Below are 21,500 nucleotides of genomic sequence, written 5' to 3'. Positions count from 1 at the left end.
CACAGCCTGTCTACCAGCTCCTCCCAGTCCCACACACACATCCCCTATCCCTCAGATCCACTGCTCCTCCATTTCCTTTCAGAAAAGAGCAGGGCTCCCAGGGACGTTACCCAAAAATGGCATAACAAGACACAAAAAGACTAGGCACAAACTGTCATAGCAAGGCTTGACAAGGCCACCCAATAGGAAGAAAAGTTCCCAAGAACAGGCAAAAAGAGTCAGAGACAACCCCACTGTTAGAAGTCCACAAAACCCCAAGCTAAACAACCTCAGCCTGTCTGCCGAGGACCTGGTGCAGACCTCTACAGGCTCCTCTGTGCTTGTCGCTTCAGTCTCTCAGAGTCCCCATGGCCTGCCTAGTTGATTCTGTGGGCCATATTCTCCTAGTGTTCTTGACCCCTCTGGGCCTTATAATTCTTCCTCCCCTCTTCCTTGGGTTTCCCTGAGCTCCTAAGGTTTGGCTATGGTGTCTATATCATCAGCTGATGGCAGTATCCCATCATCCGCCAGAGGAAGCCTCTCTGATGACAATTGGGCTGGGGACCAATCTATGAGTATAGCAGAATACCATTAGGAATCATTTCATTGACTTGTTTCTTTTGTTAATCATGTTTGGTTCTACCCTAGGTCTTTGAGCCATCCAACTCCAGATCCTGGCCATCCAGGAAGTGAGGGCATGGGCTCCTTCTGATGGCTTGGGCCTCAAGTTAGACCAGTCATTGCTTGGCCACTCCCACAAGCTCTGAACTGCCTTTGCCCCAGCACATCTTACAGGCAGGACAGATATGGGACACTGGACGCCTTACCTGACTACAGAAGATGGCCTCTTCAGGCTCTGTATCCTCCATCACTAGAGTCCTCACTAGGAAGTTCCAGGAAGTTTCCACTGCACTAGGTTTCCACATTGCCCCCCATTCCAGTTGTCTTGCCTGTACTCTTTCCCTCCATCCCTCCAAAACTAGCTTTTAACTTAGCTTTTGTTTATTGTCTTGATAACTAACAAGAGAGTACAAAGAAATATCTAAAATGTTTAACTCTGTCTGAGGGTAGACGAGAAATGAGTAACTCTCATTTTTTCTTTGTACCTGTACTTAACTTACAAATGCTCTACCATGGTCTGCATTGCTCTGGTATTGACAGAAACCAAATCTTTTGAACTGGCACAGAAGCGTCACAAAGCAATGAGACAACAAATGGCAGGCGTCTTATGCACTGTGTTCTCATTGGTCAGAGAGAAGGCACTTGGTTTGCTTTTCATTCTTTGCATCTTAAAACTTTGTTCTTTTGAGATGGGGCTCACTCTTAGTCCAGGCTGGCCTGGACTGTGGCAATCCTCCTGCCTCAGCTTTTCAATTCTGGGATTACGGCTATAAATCATCACACCTTTGCTAATTTATCAATACAATCTTAAATCTAAAAGCAAACTCTAATATACATACCAATAATAAAGCAGGCTTGGTGGCTTGTGCCTGTAGTCTCAGCTCTGTGGAGGAAAAGCCAGATCACCCTCGGCTACCTAGCAAGTTTGAGGCCGGCCTGGGATGCGTGAGACCTTGTCTCTAAATAAACTAGTCATTTGTGTGAACCCAACTAAATATGTTGAGTGAGGTGTATAAGTGCTGAGAGGATTTTCTTGCTGTTTTATGATGTGATGATCATACACACAGAAGTTCCAGGAGCGGAAGTGTGGGGTGGGTGGGAAGAGCACAGGCTGAGGCAAAGTGTGGGACTCTTCCAGGGCCTCACCTGGGTGTCAGCTCAGAGTGTGCACATCCACCCTCTCTTGTAATTGTCTTATACATATTTGATGTTGGCTTCAAGCCCAACTATAAAGTGTGCTTCTTTAATGTAAATAATACTGATTAAAACAATGAATTTACCAGCAGTAAAAAGAACATTTACTGGTAATATTTTCCTCCTCCTTCCCTGTGCACTCTACATTTTGTAGCCAAGTCTCCCTTAGGAATCTTTGTGTGTGTATCTGTCATTGGCACATTAACAAACGTTGCAGCCCTGAGTTGTCATCCTTGTGCTGTGCCCTCTCTGTGGTCTGGTGGCATAACAGGGCAGGTCACCTACAAGGAAGTCGGTGCTCCCAGGTCTAGAGACTGCAAGGTGTAATGAGTTTGGGTTGGGGTGGAGAGGTGAGACTGGCCGTTCTGGAACTCACTCTGTAGACCAGGCTGGCCGCGAACTCACAGAGGTTTGTCTGCCTCTGCCTCTGCCTCTGCCTCTGCCTCTGCCTCTGCCTCCCGAGTGCTAGGGCTAAAGACATGCACCACCACCGCCTGACTATAATTATGTTTTAGGAGAAAACAAGTGCTGTCAGCATCCAGCCTCTGCCAAATGTCAGGCTTGCTCTGTGCATCTTTCCTTTCCTAAATATTTTTTGTTTTGTTTTTTAATTTAGGTTTGCGTTTCTTGGTTCGTCTCTGCACAGATATCGGATTAAAAGAAGTTCAAGAATATGCCACAAAACTCAAGCGGTTGGAAAAAATGAAAGAAATGAGGGAACAGGTATCTCATGTGGGCCGGAAACTATTGTCTGTTAATTTTCAAAATGTCAGCCTGCTGTAGCTGAAATGCACGGGGTTAGGAGCTTACATCACAGCAGAACTGTAATTTTACTCAACAGTAGCAAAAAATGAAATTTTCTGGAAAATGAATTGAAGTATGATTCATTAAAAACTCAGAGAAAGAAATTGAAGTTCAACCTGAAGGTCAGAAAAGCAAAGTAGCCAGCCACTGGCTCTTACCTCAACCTCAGTCCAAAATGGCCATCCTGCCTCCAGGAATCTCAGAATGAGACTGAGTCTGAGAACTGTCTCCTCCCATTTTATATTCCTCTCTAGTGCTGGGATTAAAGGCATGCACTGCCAGGTTTCTATGGTAACTAGTGTGGCTACTAGGATTAAAGGTGTGTGTAACCACTGCCTGGTCTGTAAGGCTGATCAGTGGAGCTGTTTTACTCTCTGATCTTCAGGCAAACTTTATTTATTACAAATGAAATATCACTACAGTGAATAGATCTGGAAAGTATAATGTTTTTTGGGTTTTTTTTTTGGTTTTTCGAGACAGGGTTTCTCTGTGGCTTTGGAGCCTGTCCTAGAACTAGCTCTGTAGACCAGGCTGGTCTCGAACTCACCGAGATCCGCCTGCCTCAGCCTCCCGAGTGCTGGGATTAAAGGCGTGTGCCACCATCGCCCGGCTGGAAAGTATAATGTTAAGTGAGGCAACTTAAACTCTGTAAGACAAAACCACCTGTTTTCTTTCATGTGTGCATCCCAAGTGTGTGTGTGTGTGTGTGTGTGTGTGTGTGTGTGCGTGCGTGTGTGTGTCGCCGAAACCTAGAAAGGAGACCCAGAGAAGGTGAAAATAGGTAATGAGGAAGGATGGGGATAGGCATAAGACACATTAAACTTGAAAGAGAAAAGAGATGGGGTGAGGGGCACAAGAGAGAAACAAAGGTGGCAGGGGGTGGAAGAGTTGATGGGAAGGAGACTCTACTAAAACCTGTTCTGTTCAAAATGCTGTGATGATATCTATACTGTGAATGCCAATTTTCACAACAAAAAAGAAGAAATATCTTAGAAGTCAATACAGAACTAACTTTACTTGTCAATACTAAAATCTGAGAATGGTGTATACATTTGCAGGCCCTTGAGCGGCATTTCCAGTGCAGCCATTGTGTTTTTACTGTTTAGATGATAGTGGTTTGCCTAGAAAATAAAGTAATGCCGGGCAGTGGTGGTGCACGCTTTTAATCCCAGTACTCGGGAGGCAGAGGCAGGCGGATCTCTGTGAGTTCGAGACCAGCCTGGTCTACAGGGCTACTTCCAGGACAGCCTCTAAAGCTACAGAGAAACCCTGTCTCGAAAAAATAAAAAAAAAATAAAAAAAAAAAGTAATGATAAAATGAAGAACAGTATTTAAAGCAGAGTTGAAGAGCTGGGGCTGTATCTCATGATAGCTCACTTTCTTAGTCACCGTGCGCAGGACCTGGGTTCAGTTCCGAGCATGGCAAGAAGAGGCAGAGTTGAATTGCTTTTTCCTCTCTATTGTAATGGAAATATCTCTGAAATTATCTAAGGAGGGCAGCTTCTAGGATAGGACTCCAGATGGCTTCTGTGGAGTCCTTAACAGAGGGCTACTGATAGATGGATAATTTCCATTTTCCAGAGGAGGAAGTAACTGAGAGATTGTTTGTCGCTTGCTGTGGCATCAGGGCTTTGCTCCTGAGGTCCCTGTGGCAGAACACAGTGCAGAGAAGCCATTTTCGGCGCATTTCTGCAGCAGATGGATAGCAGGGTCCCCGCTTGCACTACCTCCCCCACACCTGAGCCTAGAGCATCTAGCGTGTACGTGAGTTTTGAATGTTTGCCCGTTACCAAGAAAACATATGTTCTTAAAGCTAATATTGATATATTGAAATTAAAACTCTCTTTTTGTTTCTTTGTTGTTTTGAGACAAGATCTCACTATGTAGCCCTGGTTGTCCTGGAACTCGCTCTGTAGGCCAGGCTGCCTTGAACTCACAGAGATCCTTCTGCCTCTACCTCCCTAGTGCTGGGGTTAAAGGCAAGCACCACAACATCTAGCTAGAAATAAAATTCTAGGCGAGGCTTAGTGTCGAGGCAATGACTTTTATGCAGTTATCCTGGCTGTAGAGAGGATCTAATTCTCACGTGCTTGCAGAATGTGGCTGGCTGGCTTTGCTTCTCAGATGTGATCCAATATCCTGTAAAAATATTATGAGCAAACTAGTTTTACTTTAAAAGTCCTATAAAACATCAAGTTGATGTTTATTTGCCAAGCGAGGCTACACCATTAAAATGTGCTGTAATAGCCAGTCTGCACCGTACCAAAGCTAATGACATAGCTGTGAGAGGCTCATGACACACGCACCGCTGTAAGGAGAAGTTCTATAAATATTATGTATTTAATAGGAGTCAAAAAAAGTATGTATTTAAATGAAGCACATTTTGGAATTGAATTCGTTGTTGGGGCCCCTCATGCAGAACCATGGGAGCGTGTGCAAAGATGAGTCTCTTACTGAACAAGCATGCCTGAGTTCTGAGTCTTTACAATCTACAGTAAGCCCAAACTTCTACAGATACCATTAGTCACTTCTGCGCCTCCGGCCCTGGTCCTGCTTTCCTAGACTTCCAAGAAGAATTCCATCTCCGCCCTCAAAAGTAGCCTCTTGGCTTCTTGGCACTTGTGGGGTAGTTCATAAGCAACTTTTGTTTTGTTTTGGAGACAGGGTCTCACTATGTAGCCCATCCTTATGAGATACATGGAACTCTCTGTGCAGCTCAAGTTGGCCTCAAACTAATGGCAATCCTTCTTCCTCAGCCTGCTGGAATTATAGGTATGTACCGCTGCACCAAGGCCACAATGGCTTAACTTTATTGTAAGCGTAAGCTTTAAGGAACATTGATTGTGGGCTGGAGAGATGGCTCAGTGGCTAAGAGCACCAGCTGCTCTTCCAGAGGTCCTGAGTTCAATTCCCAGCAACCACATGGTGGCTCATAACTATCTATAGTGGGATCCTGATCTGGCATGTAGGTGCACATGCAGATAGAGCACTCATATACATAAAATAAATAAATAAACCTTAAAAAAGAAACATTGATTGCAAAAACTTTCTGAGCAATGAAATTTGGGGATTAAGTATACTTAGAGTTCCTTTTCTCACAATATTTTCAGTTCGCCACTAATAAAATCCCATCTTAACTTTGAGCTGAGTTGGGTCAATGTGGTTGCTGTTCATTCTTCATTTCTGTGGGAGTCACTTTTGCCTCTGCTCTGTCTCCCTTGGCCCTTGTATCTTCTCTTGCCCTCTTTCGCCTTATTACAGTCTCTATAGTAGTGGGACCCTTCTTAAAATCCGACTGACATCTTTAGACTGATATTCCAGGAACTAAAGGACATTACTGAATTTAAATGACTAGAGTGACATCAGTGGACCCACTCTTCCTTCTTGTTCCTGCTCAGCCTTTTCATTTCTCTGCATCAGAATGTTTGTATGCTCATAAAGGAGCACAGACCTGAAGAAATAAAGCTCCCTTCTTATGGTGAAAAGAATGGTTTCTTCTGAGGATCCACCCTAATGGGGATTAGACCAGGATCTGGCGAGCCTTGTTGTCATCGGGAGGGTGCAATCAATCATGGAAACTGTACATCAGAGGAACAAACTGTTTGTCAGGGACCCTCAGGGATTAGAGAAATCTTTTTAACAAATAATTGACTTCTTTCTCTGCTGCTAATTCTTTTTTTTTAATGTATTTATTTATTATATGTACAATGTTCTGTCTGTGTATATGCCTGAAGGCCAGAAGAGGGCACCAGACCTCATTACAGATGGTTGTGAGCCACCATGTGGTTGCTGGGAATTAAACTCAGGACCTTTGGAAGAGCAGGCAATGCTCTTAACCACTGAGCCATCTCTCCAGCCCTCTGCCGCTAATTCTTATTCCTGGATGGCTCCCTCAGACTCTTCTGTGTCTGTCTCACCTATCACCACATCAACAGCTCTGCCGACTGGGGCCTCAGATACTGCATTGCTAGGGTCAGGGTAACCTGTGACGCCCACTGTCACGTAGATGTGTTCTGTCACTACAGCTTTCCCTAAATGGTTCATACTCTACCTCAGTCTTCAGTTTCCTCAGAACCTTTGACTTCTACAGACTCTGTGCTCCCTGTTTTTCTTTTCTCCCCTCCACCCATAATTCTATTTACATAAGAGCATTGTTTTTGGCCCATGCCTTTAATCCCAGCACTCTGGAGGCAGAGGCAGGCAGATCTCTGTGAGTTTGAGGCCAGCCTGCTCTCCAGAGCCAGTGCCAGGACAACTAGGACTATACAAAGAAACCCTGTCTCAAAAACATTAAAAAAAAAAAAAAAAGGAAATAAGAAAAAACAAAAAAGAAAGAAAGAAAAAAGGAAAAGAAACTGTTTTCTTTGTTCTTCAGTGTTTCTTTTTGCATCATGCATCAAAGAAACATTTTCTGGGTGGTCTCTTCCTTAACTTTGAGTTATCAGCATGGAGTGGAGAGGAGCAGGGTCAGAGATAGATCAAAGGAATAAGAAGGGCTGAAAGAGGAAGGATGGACACATGGGAAAGCCAGCTTCTCGAATAATTGGTGTGGGTCCCATCTCAGTTGGTTGGTCTTAGATTGTGAGCCTATGGCGCAGGTCTCTGTTTCCTGGTTTCTACAAGGAAAAAAAATTATTAGTTATGGGAGAAAATATAATAAATTTCTGAATTAAGGATATTCTCTTCTAAAGTTAAAGCTTTATCTGTGTGTTTCTTGATTACAATCCTTAGGGTTTTTTTTCTTCTGTAATTAAATTTTCTTCAGAGACATCATTGTTGATACCTATATAGGTATATTTTAATTTATTGAAACATTTCCACATTTCTGGGCTCTCCCGTGTCTTTTTTAAATACAGTTTTCTATGACCAGTCAGATTTTCAGGGGTTTGTTTATTTGTTTTGTTTTGCTGTAATTCTTAACCCCTATAATTTTATTTGTGAGTTCTTCCTGCAAGAGAAGTTGACCAGAGACATTCTGTGCAATAGCCATGTGACTGAATTCAAGACTACTTTTATCACAGCCGGCTTTTACCCGGAATTGCTGGAGAATCCAGAACTAACTAACCCTGTGATCAGAAAGGAAGAGGGACGCAGGGGTTGGCAACAGGAAAGAGAGCCAGAGCCAAGAGCTTGGGTGACCCTAACAGTCTCCTCCGTGTTCCTAGTGGCAGCTTTCCCTCTATTAACTTTAGTACGTTAACTGCACTAAACAGTAATTGTAACCATGGGGACTGGGGTGTAGCTCGAGCTGAAGTACCTGCTGAGTGTGTGGGAGGCCTGGATTCCATCCCCAGCACTGCAGATGAAAACAACAGTTTATGTTTATGGAGCATTTTAGAGGCCGGCACTGTCTGAGCACTCGGCCTTGCTAACTAATTCAGCTGCTCTCTCTGATACTGTGATACTGAATGAGAAAGGTCAGACCCACTGACCACAGAGCTTGTACCCAGTCCTGTGCTCTAGCTTGACCTTTCTCACTGCTTTCTCCTCTCCCCGCCTACTAAGTGAGGTTTTCAAAATAAGAGTGCTATCTCTTTTTCCTATTATTGAAACAATAAATATTCTTTTAAAAATTCAGAGCTGGATCTGGGGGCTAATCCTGATTGCTCAGAAGGCTGAGGCAGGAGGATGACAAATATATGGCCAACCAAAACAATTCAACACTCAACAAGACTGTGTCTCAAATAATTAAAAGAGGATTAGAGGCTGGGCGGTGGTGGCACATGCCTTTAATCCCAGCACTTAGGCAGCAAAGACAGGAGATATGAGTTCGAGGCTAGCCTGGTCTACAGAGCGAGTTCCAGGACAGCCAAAGCTATACACAGAAAAACCCTGTCTCGAAAAACAAAAAACAGGGCTGGAGAGATGGCTCAGAGGTTAAGAGCACTGGCTTCTCTTCCAGAGGTCCTGAGTTCAATTCCCAGCAACCACATGGTGGCTCACAACCATCTGTACTGAGATCTGGCGCCCTCCTCTGTCGTGTGGGCATACATCAAGACAGAATGTTGTATACATAATAAATAAATCTTTAAAAAAAAAGAAAAACAAAAAAAGAAAGAGGAGGGAGAGAGGAGAGAGAGTAATAGAGCTGATGGCAGTGTCGGGCGCTTCCGTGGTGTGTGTGTAGCCCTGTGCTCAGTCCCAGCACCTGGGGAAAGCCAGGCAGATTCCTTTGTAAACCACTCTGGTTTACTGAGAAAGGATCTCAGAAGTTCCCAAGGTGAGCCCACACTCACATTCCTCCTGCCTCCGCGTCCCAGCTGCCCGCGCTGCAATCATGTGCCACTGTAACCCACTAAATAACTTTTCATTCAAATAAAATAAAAAGGTGAAAATCACTCTTGCCACTTGTAGAGATCGGTCAACATGTTATGCTCCCAGGTGTTTTCACAAATATATGTAAATGTCATAATACATACATTCTTTTTTCTTTTGTTATTTTTTTTTTTTTTTTTTTTTTTTTTTTTTTTTTTTTTTTTTTTTTTTTTTTTTTTGAGACAGGGTTTCTCTGTGGTTTTGGAGCCTGTCCTGGAACTAGCTCTTGTAGACCAGGCTGGTCTCGAACTCCCAGAGATCCGCCTGCCTCTGCCTCCCGAGTACTGGGATTAAAGGCGCGTGCCACCACCGCCCGGCTTTTGTTATTTTTTTCAAGGCAGGGTTTCTCTGTGTCTCTGTGTAGCCCTGGCTGTCCTGGAACTCACTGTATAGACCAGGCTGACCTTGAACTCACAGTTACACCTGCTTTTGGCCTCATGTGGGGATTAAAGGCACACATCTGTTCTTAAAGGGAGTGACTTTTACAAAAACACTACCTTACAACTTTTAACCTCCACTTAGCCAAATAACACAGGCACCTGATAGTGCTAGCCAGTGTCTGTTGCTGTCAGGTTTGCTCTTTATTCTATTATATGGCTATTTCTCACTTAAGCACTGAGGAACTGAGGGCCATCATTGTCACGGCACCAATGCCTCCTGTGTCTTCCATCACACCCCGCCCGAAATGAGTGTGACTCTGAATATTTACAAAACCCGCATCTCCCGTGTAGCAAGAACATCACCATGATGCTGTTTAACAGCCACTGTTGAGTTCCGGAAATGGACCTGGTCCTAGATGGATCTGGGTTGGGCTGTGGATCAGACATCAGTCTCAGAGTAGACCCTGAATTGCTGCGCAGGCCACCATAGCCAGGCTGACACCATGGCTCTGGAGCCACAGAGCCAACTCCAAACTCCCATTTGCATTTACCCTTCATACATAAATTATATTTTTGTACCTATTTGATTTCCATAGTTAATGCTTTCTCCAGACAGCTTCTCCAATCTCAGAATTTGTCTAACTGTACAAATTCTAGATCCACCCCATCATTATCTTAATATACTTCCCACCTGACCTTTATTTTCTCATCTCAGAGGTGCTTCGGCTCAGCCCACTCACCCTGCTGGCTGCCACGTTTGTGTTATGCCCTGTGACAAGGTCTCTCTTCCCTGGCCTCGCCTAGATTACCTGTTAGGTAGCTCGGTAGCACTGTAGCCCGGCCCTCCTGAGTTCTTTCTGGTTTTTTCTTGGCTCTACCTTGGCTGCTTTACCTCTCTATACTGACAGGGTGAGACCAACTCCCAGCCAGCTCTGGAATCCCTGGGGGACATGCCAGAGTCGGCCCCATGGCCTGATGGGATTGCTGTTGTCATGGGTCTGTCCCTGGGGGCTTTCCTCTGCATCTGCTGAGGAAGAATGCTCGCTTAAGATACCATTGGTCAGACTTCTCCCCATGGTGTCAGCAGTGAACAGCTGACTAAGGCTTCATGGTTCCTATTCTTTGTCATCTTGGTGGGGTCTGTACAAAACCCTCGTCATGGCTCTTAACAGTGGTTGGCCCATTAGATTCCTTTCTGGTTGGATTTGTTGTTTTTTTTTTTTAATTTTGTAAATGTAATATGCTTGTGAAGAGTGAAAGAGCTATGGAGAGCCACAGAGAGAATGTGAGCCTGCCTGTGTCACAGTACACGGAAGGTCCGAAGACAACTTTCAAGAGCTGGTTCATTGCTTCCGCTGTGTGTTCAGGGATAGAACTCAGGAATCAGGCTTGCACAGCAAGTGTTGTTACCCGCCGAGCCATATCCTATGGCCATTATTTGTTGGGTTTGAGTGCACGTGGATGTTGAGCTGGGAGTAAGGATGAATACCGTTCTACAGACAGGGTGTTAGAGGAAACCTTGAGCCAGCAGAGACACACGGGGCATCTCCAAATAGAGGAACTGGAGGAAGACTTAGGGGCCTTACAGGATGCTCTCACCTCCAGTCCATGCAGCAGCAGGACACACTTGCCACGGGTGAAGAGGAGAGAGAGTGGAGTTCTGTGGGCATGGGCTGAGATGCTGAGTCTATCCTTGATGCCCTGTGGTGCTCATCTGCGTGCTTGGCCATTTCCCAGTGTCCTGGGAAGAGGAGAGTCACAGAAGCAGCCGAGGCTCAGGTTTCTCTTGGTGAGTGAGCCAGAGAGATGAGTCAGACGAGGGGTGCCGTGGTGGGCCAGGAGTTCAGATGGACGGAACACAGAGATTTAAGTGGTTGTTAGAAAAATAGGGTTCAAACAGGGGTAGAAGGTTGTAGCTGAGGGCAGGGACAGCACGGTGGATAAAATAATTTGGTAGCTGTGAAAGCTCACACCTCCCTAAGAATCCTGTTCCCACCTAGGGCCACCTGTGCAGGATGCAGGAGTCGTCTTCACACATGATGGAGTGACTCTGAAATTGGATGTTGTGATTTTTTTTAGCATTGCTCTTTCTGCGTAGGATTGCTTTGGCTGCTTGGGATCTTTAGTTCTATTCCTAGGTTCTTCAAGGCTCTTATATTGAGATGTTGAACATTGTCAAACGTTCTCTCTTCGTGTATGGAGGTAATGTGATTTCTGTCCTCATGTCTGCTTATGTGCTGGATTACCTTTATTAGTTTGTGTCTGCTGGATTGTTCTCCATCCTTGGAATGGAGCCATCTTGGTTATGGTGTGTCATCTTTTTATGTGTTGAGTTTAGTTTGCAAACATTTTATTGATAATTTTTATGCCTATGTTTATTGGTGAAATTGTTTTTTTAAGATTTACTTATTTATTTATTTATTTATTATGTATACAGTATTCTCAATATTCTGTCTGCATGTATGTCTGCAAGCCAGAAGAGGGCACCAGATCTTATTACAGATGGTTGTGAGCCACCATGTGGTTGCTGGGAATTGAACTCAGGACCTTTGGAAGAGCAAGCAGTGCTCTTAACCTCTGAGCCATCTCTCCAGCCCTGGTGAAATTGTTTTATAGTGTTCTTAATGTTTTGTTCTGTCTGTACCCAGTTTTGGTATTAGGGAAATGTAGATTTGTAGAATGAGTTTGGAATAATGTTCTTTCTCCTGTTTTGTAGAACAATTTAAGGAAGCTCTTCTTTGAATGCATGGTAGAATTTAACAGTGAATCCATGCAGTCCTGGGCATTGCTGTTGGACTCCTGTTGCATTTTCAATGTCATTGCTAGTTATAGATCTCTTTAAGTTATTTCTGTCTTCTTGATCTAATTCTGGTAAGTTGTATGTGTCCAGGAATTTATCTATTTCTTCAAATTTTCCAGTCTTTTGAAATGTAGGTTTTCAGTGTATTCTATAATAACCTTTGGATTTCACTGGACTCTGATAACCTTATTGTTTTCATTTCTAATGTTATTAATGTGAGTCTTTTTTCTCTTTATTTGGTTAAATTGGCTATGGATTTTCAGTCTCTGTTTTTTCAAAGAGCCAACTTTTTTATTTAATTCTGTGTTATCTTATTCTGCCTCACAAGTTGATTTCCTTATTGTTGTCATCTAGTATGTTGGATGTTTTTCTAAGGTTCATCATTAGGTTGTTTATTTCAGCTTTCTTTAATTAAAAAAAGGATTGCTGTGAGTGTGTGCATGATTGGGGGGGGGGGGCATGCATGCCACAATACGCCTGTGAAAGCAGCCAGGGGACAGTTCTGTAGAACTGATTCTCTTCTTCTACCCTAGAGTGGATCCGGGGATCGAGTTCAGGCCATGAGACTTGCAGGGCAGTACTTTCACCCACCGAGCTTCCCACTGGCCTTTGATGTTTCCTGTGCACACTCAGCGATAAACTTTCCTCCTAGAACTGCCTTAGCCTTATTTGACAGGTTCTGATGAAGAGCGATTTCATTTGATCTAGGAATGTTTAAATTTCTCCTGATTTCTTCAACAACCTGCTGATCACTCAAAGTCTATTGTTCAGTCTCCAACTCTTTGTGTGTTTTCTGTTTCTTTCTGCTGTTGACTTCTAGTTTTATTTGACTGTTAACTGGCAAGACGTTAACAGTTAACATTATTTTATTGTTTGTTGCTGTTAAGACTTGCTTTGTAGCCTAGAATGTAACCTATTTTAGAGATTGTTCCATGGACTGCTGAGAAGAATGTATATCCCATATCCATTGGATAGAATATTCTGTAGATATGTGAAGTCTATTTAATCTGCAGTGTAGTTGAACTCTGCAGTTTATTGCATCCAAGCTGAAACTCTGAGAGAAGAATGGAGTGCTGAAGACAGTTATTGTTCCTATTTCAGGACCTACCTGACCATTTGGGGTTTGTTTTATGAAACCAGGAGCTCCAATATTCATTGCTCATATATTTACAGTTATTATATTTGTTTGATGAATTGTTGGGTTGGGCACTAATACATTATATGCATGTATGAATATTAAATAAAGTACTTAAAAAACAGCTCTCTCTAGCTGGGCGGTGGTGGCGTACACCTTTAATCCCAGCACTCGGGAGTCAGAGGCAGGCGGATCTCTGTGAGTTTGAGGCCAGCGTGGTCTACAAGAACTAGTTCCAGGACAGGCTCCAAAGCTATAGAGAAACTTAGTCTCAGAAAAACAAAAGCAAAAAACAAAAACAAACAAAAAAAAAACCCAAACACTCTAAATAAAAAGTTTGATACTTAGGCAAAACACAAAACAACCATATACTATGGATAGAAATTGAAAGAATACTACAGTTTTCCATGAGAGTCTGAGGACCTGAGTTTGACACCCAGTCCCCATGTAAAGGCTGAGCATGACACACGTCTGTAATCACAGCACAGAAGGGCAGAGGCAGGCAGATCCATATGAGTTCGAGGCTAGTCTGGTCTACAGAGCAAGTTCCAGGTCAACCAAAGCTACATACGATACTGTCTTGAAAAACCAAAAAAATAAAATAAAAAGATTCTGTCCTTTTTTCTGTTGACTCAGCTCTTGGATGGTGATGAATTAGTCCTGAGGTCACATGGTAATGCTAGTTTTACGTCACTCTTTTGTTCTGTGTGGTCCTGAAGGAATGTCACTTCTTCTTCTCTCCTTGTCCTGTTGCTTTAGCGCATAAAGTCTGGCAGAGACAGCGGTGGAGGCTCCCGCAGCAAACGAGAGGGGAGTGCTGGCAGTGGTAAGTATCTTCCATGCTCTAGAATGCTGGATTCCACAGAGACATTGAGATCACCCCGGAGGGTCCTCTACATGTTTTATGTTCTATGTCTGTTTGTTTATGTACACAGTGAAACCTCACCTATTCTAACCTGGCAAGTGGTTGTTCTGATAGATATGTGTTTGTAAATGTTGCCATATTTAATTCTTAATTTACATGCCTGCGTCTGCCCATTGATTAGTCAAGTTCACGTTGGAGAATAGCATAGATGGGCATATGAATGAGGATTGACTGTTAAGATTCCACCTGGGTGGTGGTGCACGCCTTTAATCCTACTACTGGGGAGGCAGAGGCAGGCGGGTCTCTGTGAGTTCAAGGCCATCCTGGTCTACAAGAGCTAGTTCCAGGACAGACAAAGCTACAGCTACAGAGAAATCCTGTCTCAAAAAAACCAAAAACCAAAAAGAAAAAGATTTCAAAATTCCCTTGTAAAGAACTCAGCTTGAGAAGCAATGTGGTCCTGGGGATGCTGACAGCCCAGATCTCTAGTCTAACCTACCTCAGCGGCGTTGCCCTTCTGACAAGGGGATGTGTATCACATCCTGTCTTGATCTTGACAACATACTTCTGCTTGTGAGCCAGCCTTTAATACTTTACATGCTTTTGAAGTTCTTGACATTTTTTAAATTCCTTGATTTTGGTTCCTTGTGGCATCATTTGTTAACCAAGTATTATAGTGCATTTTCTTTTTTTTCTTTTTTTTAATATTTATTTGTTATGTATACAATGTTCTGTCTGCGTGGATGCCTGCAGGCCAGAAGAGGGCACCAGACCCCATTGCAGATGGTTGTGAGCCACCATGTGGTTGCTGGGAATTGAACTCAGGACCTTTGGAAAAGCAGGCAATGCTCTTGACCACTGAGCCATCTCTCTAGCCTCTATAGTACATTTTCTATTTTTTCTCCGCTTCTGTCAGGTAGTGGTAGTGACAGTAGAAATGGAATAGTTTTAAAGAAGCTAATTTTTAAAGAAATATAATGCTATATTTCCCTCCGTCCTCTCATCCCCGCACTCAGCGCTGTCCCGCACTCCGCCCTGCTCTGACAAGCCAGCAGGTTGCCTATAGTGTCCTAATGCAGGCGTGTGGCGCTGGCACGTGGGGAGGAGTGGGATGCGGTCCCTGCTGGCGAGGTGGTTGACATCCAGTTAGAAAGACATGGGCTTCAGTGCCACTGCCAGGCCTGCTTGGGTGGAAAAGCACGTGGGTTTTCTGATTTTCCTGTGGACTGCAGTTAAGACAAAGAGTCTACCATGAATCCAGGGCTCTGTTTTGCAGTTGTAGTCATTGGTGACATATAGTTCTAGCCAGACAGCTTGGTTCCTCAAGAGCCAAACCATCTTCCCCAGATAAACCTCTACCTCCTGGCCTGTTCCTCCTTAGGCCACAGGAGCCATGACACACAGTCTGAGAAGTGAGGAGGAGTGGTTGGTGTTGAGCCTAAGAGGCAGGAGGTAGCATCAAAGTCAGTTTGCTGTGTCTAGGAGCACTCTAGGTCAGATTGGGCTACAAACCAAGACACTATCATCCCCACCTTCCCCTCAAAAGAAGAAACTTAGAAGGTTCCCCAGATCAAACTGATAGTGCTTGTTCATAGAAACAGGAAGATATGTGCCCTGGGCTCTTTTAAAACTGAGTATCCCGTTCATAGCTGACCTTTAGGAAAGAAGTCACCATGCACTAAAATCCCAGGACCACACTGGGTGAGTGGCCCCCGCCTGTAAGCCTAGCGCCTGGGAGGCTGACGCAGGAGGATCACTACCACAGATCTGAAGCCAGCCTGTGCTAAACAGTGGGCTGGTTCCAGGTCTGCTGGGGCTACAGAACGAGACCCTGTCTCAAAAAACTAAACAAGAGGGCGGGCAGGGCAGGGGAGAGAAAGAGAAAAGAAAAAATTCTAGTAGCTCTGAGGACAACACCTCTGCACACCTCGAGTTTTCAGAATAAAGACAGGCCTGTTCTTGATGCCTGCCACCCTGCACTCCGTTTCCAGGGCTGCTTGTTCATCTGGAAGCCTCAGCCTCCCGGGTTTCTGAAAAGCTTGCCTTAGCTCTGTAAAGGATGCTGCAGTGGAGGGAGGGCTGGGGAGGTAGCCCAGGTCTCTCGGCAGTCTCCAGGAAGACTGCCCAGCCCCCAGTGCCCTTCCACACTGGCCTTAACTCCTCTGCAGTCAGGCTGAGAGAAGGGATGCCTGTGTGTCAGGGGAAGCTGCCCCAGCCCCTGCCTCCCACTGCTCCACTGCCAGTTTTAACCAATTCTGCTTTCTCCCATCCAGTCCATTTCAGGCCAAAACAAATACTGCTAGCACACAGTGAGCTTTATACTCACAAAAAGCCATCCCAAGGAGAAACTTGGCCCTGGTGACACTTTCCACGCAGGCCTCATGTCGCTTGGTTTGCTTGGCACCGGTTTAAAGGGCTGCCCAGGACCTTCCCCGGGTGCTGCGGCTTCTCCTAGCGCTGGCCTTAAATGTTCCCTGTTCCTGACACCTCAAGCACGTCAGTCCCGACGTCTTCACTTCATCCTGCTGTCGGATGTGAACCCCTCTCTCAGCACCACCCTGCAGTCAGCATAAACAGGCTGTGCCTGCCTTCTTCTGTCTGCCTTGGGAGGCCCTCGCCCCTGCCCCAGGACACCCGCAAGCCCACTACAGCAGCCCTCTTGTCCTCAGGTGCTCCACCTTCCCATTCCCGTTATTCCCGTTTAGGGGTTCCTAGAGGGAACGAGCCTCTCCACACCTCCATGGTGAACCCGTGATTCCTGGCAGTCTCTGCAGCAGGACAGCACTCGGCCTCCATACATCTACAGATCAGATGGGGAAGAAAGGCTCTCAGTAGAGATCTGCACAAAGCCCTCCTGAAGCAAGTACAATGTGCTAAAAAACAAATGGAGGAACCAGGCATGGTGGCGCATGCCTGTAGTCCCAGCACTTAAGAGACAAGTGGATCTCTGAATCTGAGGCCTGGTCTACAGAGTTCTGGAATAATCAGGGCTACACAGAGAAACCCTGTCTCAAAACAAAACAAACAAAAATACAGGGGCATAAACTAGCTTTGAAAGTCTGATCGGAAAAGGATACAAGGAACCCACTGTGTCAGGATCATGGTTGTACAGTGTAGCTGTCTGCAGGGTTCACCTCTGAGAGCTCTGGTGTGTTGATTAGGTTTGTGTTTTTGGATCAGACTAGATCACCTCTCCTTCTCCAAGTAGCTCCAGCCTCAGAGTCATGCAGAAGGCTCGTCAGACTGCTGAAGATTCCTAGGGTCTCACTGCCAAGTCTGAGGAGCTGCCAGTCCTGCTGTCCCTGCTGCGGCACCCCAGCCCATGCTGGGAGAACCATGGCTCCACTATGCCAAAGCTAAGTGTGATGCAGTTACAGGCAAAGGTCATCCTGTTGTTCCCATGGCCGGTTCCCAGTGCGTGCCAGTGTGGTACCCAGCCTTAGGTCTCACCCTGGCACTGGCACTACAGGGGCTCACCTTGAGATGCCTCTTCCCTTATGTGCACAGCCATGGAGCCAGCCTCCACACTGCCTGGGACACATATCCTCAACACATGATACTTTCTGCTGTGGGTGTTTTTGAGACACACTTGCTGTGGTGGCCCAGGTTTACCTTGAAGCTTGCAGCCACACTCCTGCTTCAGCCTCCCACGTACTGAGACCATGCCTAGGATTTTCAGAACTTTGTTTTTACAGAACTAACTAAAATCAAGTGAATTTAAATATTTTGTAACTACTCAAAGAAAAAAATGCATTGCTTTTTATAAGCAGAGTTTGGGGGTCAGGGTTTAGTAGCATATTGATAGACATGCAAAAAAAAATTAAATCAAGAATGTCAGCATCCAGCCAGGCAGTGATGGTACACACCTTTAATCTCAGCACTCAGGAGGCAGAGGCAGGTGGATCTCTGTGAGTTCAAAGCAACTTCCAGAACAGCTAGGGCTGTTATACAGTGAAACCCTATCTCAAGATAAACAAACAAACAAATAAATAAAATCAAATAAAAAAGAATGTCAGCACCAAAACGAGAACCACGTATTCTACAGTTCAGAGTAGTCCTGGTATTTCTGTTCTCCGTGGTAAACGAAGGAGGAGAAGAACCCTGTTCTCTCCTAGTGTGCCGGCTCCACTTAGGAGGTCAGGAAACTGTTTACGTGTCTGCTTCTCGTGTATGCGTTCTCCAGTTCAAGGATGCTTCCTGGTAAAGCACTGCCCGACGCTCCCTGGCACTGTCTGTGGGCTCTCCTGAGCGCTGTGTTACTGAAGGCTCTGTTGTGAATTGCTCTTTTTCGTTTGCTCTGTGTAACTGAAGTGGCTTGCTGTGCTTTGTCGTGTGATTTTTGACAGTATCCTGGATGTGAACTGCTCCAGTGGAGATGTGTGGTTTTGCTCCAAGTGACTTTGTAATGAACAGAAATCACTATGGCTCAGTGAACAGAAATCCACTTTTCAGTCACTTTCTGAAGGACATCTTAGTTTTGCAAAAGTCCAAATTTGAATTGGAGATTATAATCCCAAAGCAGGCCGGTTTTTGTTGTTTTTGTTTAGAAAACACCTTTCAATAGTTTTTCTGGGTTTTCATGGTATTATAAGCAGAGACTGAAAAGGCCACACTCCTATGCCTTCAGGAATGGAGAGATCCCCAGATTTGGTCTGGATGGTCGCTACAGTCTTCTTGCCATGGAGGTACTACACCTGAGTCACCTGGAGGAAGGGAGTAGGTTTCTCTTGTGGAGAAGCAAGCCCCGAGGGCTGGGCCAGAGACTGTCATGTCTCTTGAGTATTGTACCTTAGGCAGCCCCTTCACTCCAGAGATCAAATGGATGGTTTTGCTGGACATCCTAGTCAGAAACTTTGCAGCACGCATGCCTTCTTAGGGATAAGCATTAGAGGATAGAGGGACACACATGCCAAAATCCCCCAGTATTGACATCCGGAACTTTGCACAGTAGTGCCCACTGTTAAGATGCTCTGGCATTCCATTTGGCTTAGTAATTCTGTAAGCCAAGCCAGACCATGCATGGATAATCTAGGTTACAGACCACATGTCCGTGATATGACTCCATTTTGCCATTGAATTATGAAAGCATCTTTGCACATTATACAAATGAATGGGCATCAGACTAAATTATTAGACATAAGGATTTGAAGACCATGATATTCAAATGTTCCAATATATTCTCCTTTGCCTTTCCCCAACCCCTGAAATGTGTAACCTTTCCCTAGCTTGCTGTGTGTATGAAGAGTCTCAGGTCTATAGTGTCAGGCCCTGCTCAGGCTGAGCTTTCTGTGATGGGTGACATATGATACTGCCCCATGATCTAAGTGCCAGTTTCCAGTGATCTGAGATTCCGTGTCCATGCCCTTCTCCTCAAACTTCGTTAGCGCCATACACCTCAGCTACCTCCAGAAACATCTCCCTTAACAGCTTCATGGTTTTGCGATACACTTCTGTGTTTTCAGGAGAACATTTGCCTCTCCTATGACCCTTATCTTGTGCTGAGTTTAAGATCACTATGCTTAATCCCTAGTCCCTGAACTCCTTTGTCAAACCATATTGTAAGTGAGCCTGGGCAAGTCACCAAGCCTTTGGTTCTAGTTCCCTGTCAGTAACATGAGAGGAGACTAGGACCCACCTGCAAGGAGCTGCCCAGAGGAAGAAATGAGTTTACACTGAGAGCTTTTTTTTTTTTTTTTCGAGACAGGGTTTCTCTGTAGCTTTGGAGCCTGTCCTGGCACTAGCTCTGTAGACCAGGCTGGTCTCGAACTCACAGAGATCCGCCTGCCTCTGCCTCCCGAGTGCTGGGATTAAAGGCGTGCACCACCATCGCCCAGCATTACACTGAGAGCTTTTAAAGTAATGTCTGGCGTGGGCCTCCACTGGGTATAGGCCATTGCGGTGCTCTGACTTGACTCAGCACAACTGGAGATGCTGCCGTCCGCCCTAGTACTACATCCGTATTCTTTTCTATCGTTTCTTTATTGTGTATGCTTACATGTGACGGAAGGGCGCCCCATGTCATAAAATGTATGTGGAGGCCAGAGGACAAGTTTGTTGAGTTGGTTCTGCGGGTCGAACTCAGGCCTGTGTTTTTCCTCGCTGAGCCACTGTGCTGGCTCCACACCCATGCTCTGCCCGAGTTTGTTTCCAGCCGCTGGAGGAACATGTACAAGTACATGAAAGCCCCAGGAAAGAAACACATTGCTGGCTTACTAAGAGATCGCTTTTAACAGAAGTGCTGACTGACTATCCCAGTAACACCGTGAATGGAAATGTCGATGAATCCACTTGGAATGTCAGAAACAGCCGCGATGGTGGCGTACGCCTTTAATCCCAGCACTCGGGAGGCAAAGGCAGGCGGATCTCTGTGAGTTCAAGACCAGCCTGGTCTACAGAGCTAGTTCCAGGACAGGCTCCAAAGCCACAGAGAAACCCCGTCTCGAAAAACAAAAACAAAAACAAAAAAAAAAAAAGGAATGTCAGAAACAGATTACTGAATCACAGACCACCCAAGATAAGAATGTTAGTCCTTCTTCCTGCTGCCCTGACAAGCCAAACACCCTACAAAAGCAGCTTCAGGGAGAGAAGTCTTTATTCCGGTTCACAGTTCCAGGTCACAGCCCTTCCCTGCAGGGGAAGCCGCAGCAGCAGGGGCTTGAGGCAGCTGGTGGCGTTGTACCCTCTGTGCCCAGAGTCCAGAAGGGGAGGACAGGGGCGAGTGCACGCGGGCGCTTGACCTGCCTTCTCTGTGGTCTGTGGCCTGCTGTGGGAACGGTGGGTCTGCTGTGTCCATTAACACATTCTCAGAGGCTGACTTAATCTAGACAGCTTCCCACAGGGGTACCCAGAGACTCCCCTCCCCGCCTCCCAGGCGAGGAGTTAGCAGTGACTGTCACAGCTAGTGAGGTGTCACAGCTAGTGAGGTAACGCAGTAAAGGCACTTGCCCTGAAAGCCAGGCAACCTAACCTCAGTCCCCAGAACTCAGGCAAAGGTCAAACTTATCCACAGTTGTCTCTGCCCTCCACACATGTGCTGTGGCATGTACACACACACACAGACACACACGTCTGTTCTCTCCTTCTACCACATAGGTCCCAGAGATCAAACTCAGGTTGTCAGGCTTGATGGCAAGCACCTCTGCTTGCTGGACCACCTTGCCAGCCTCATGGGAATTTTATGTATAGCTATTGATGTATAGCTTTTTTTTTTCTTTTTTGATTTTTCAAGACAAGGTTTCGCTTGTAGCATTGGCTGTCTTGGAACTTGGTCTGTAGATTAGGCTGGCCTTGAACTCCCAAATGCTAAGATTCAAGGCATAAGCCACCACTGCCTGGCGCAACCCACAAACTTTTTTTTTAACATTTTATTTTATTTTTTATTTTTATTTATTTATTTATTTATTTATT

General features: G+C 45.3%; 1 protein-coding gene across 2 annotated transcripts in view; it reads left to right on the top strand.

The window, feature by feature from the left end:
* Ift88 (intraflagellar transport 88) overlaps positions 1 to 21,500 on the top strand; it is a 97,081-nt gene that overhangs the window by 65,023 nt on the left and 10,558 nt on the right. For both annotated transcript variants that reach the window (XM_050152280.1, XM_050152279.1), the window contains exons 23-24: positions 2,411 to 2,517; positions 13,988 to 14,054. In XM_050152280.1, coding sequence (XP_050008237.1) covers positions 2,411 to 2,517; positions 13,988 to 14,054 — 174 coding nt within the window. The remainder of the gene's footprint in view (positions 1 to 2,410; positions 2,518 to 13,987; positions 14,055 to 21,500) is intronic.

This window comes from Alexandromys fortis, unplaced genomic scaffold, assembly GCF_014885135.2.
Source record: "Alexandromys fortis isolate MF-2015 unplaced genomic scaffold, M_Fortis_MF-2015_v1.1 scaffold_75, whole genome shotgun sequence".
Classification (NCBI taxonomy): Eukaryota; Metazoa; Chordata; class Mammalia; order Rodentia; family Cricetidae; genus Alexandromys; species Alexandromys fortis.
This window is presented reverse-complemented; position numbering and strand designations above follow the sequence as displayed.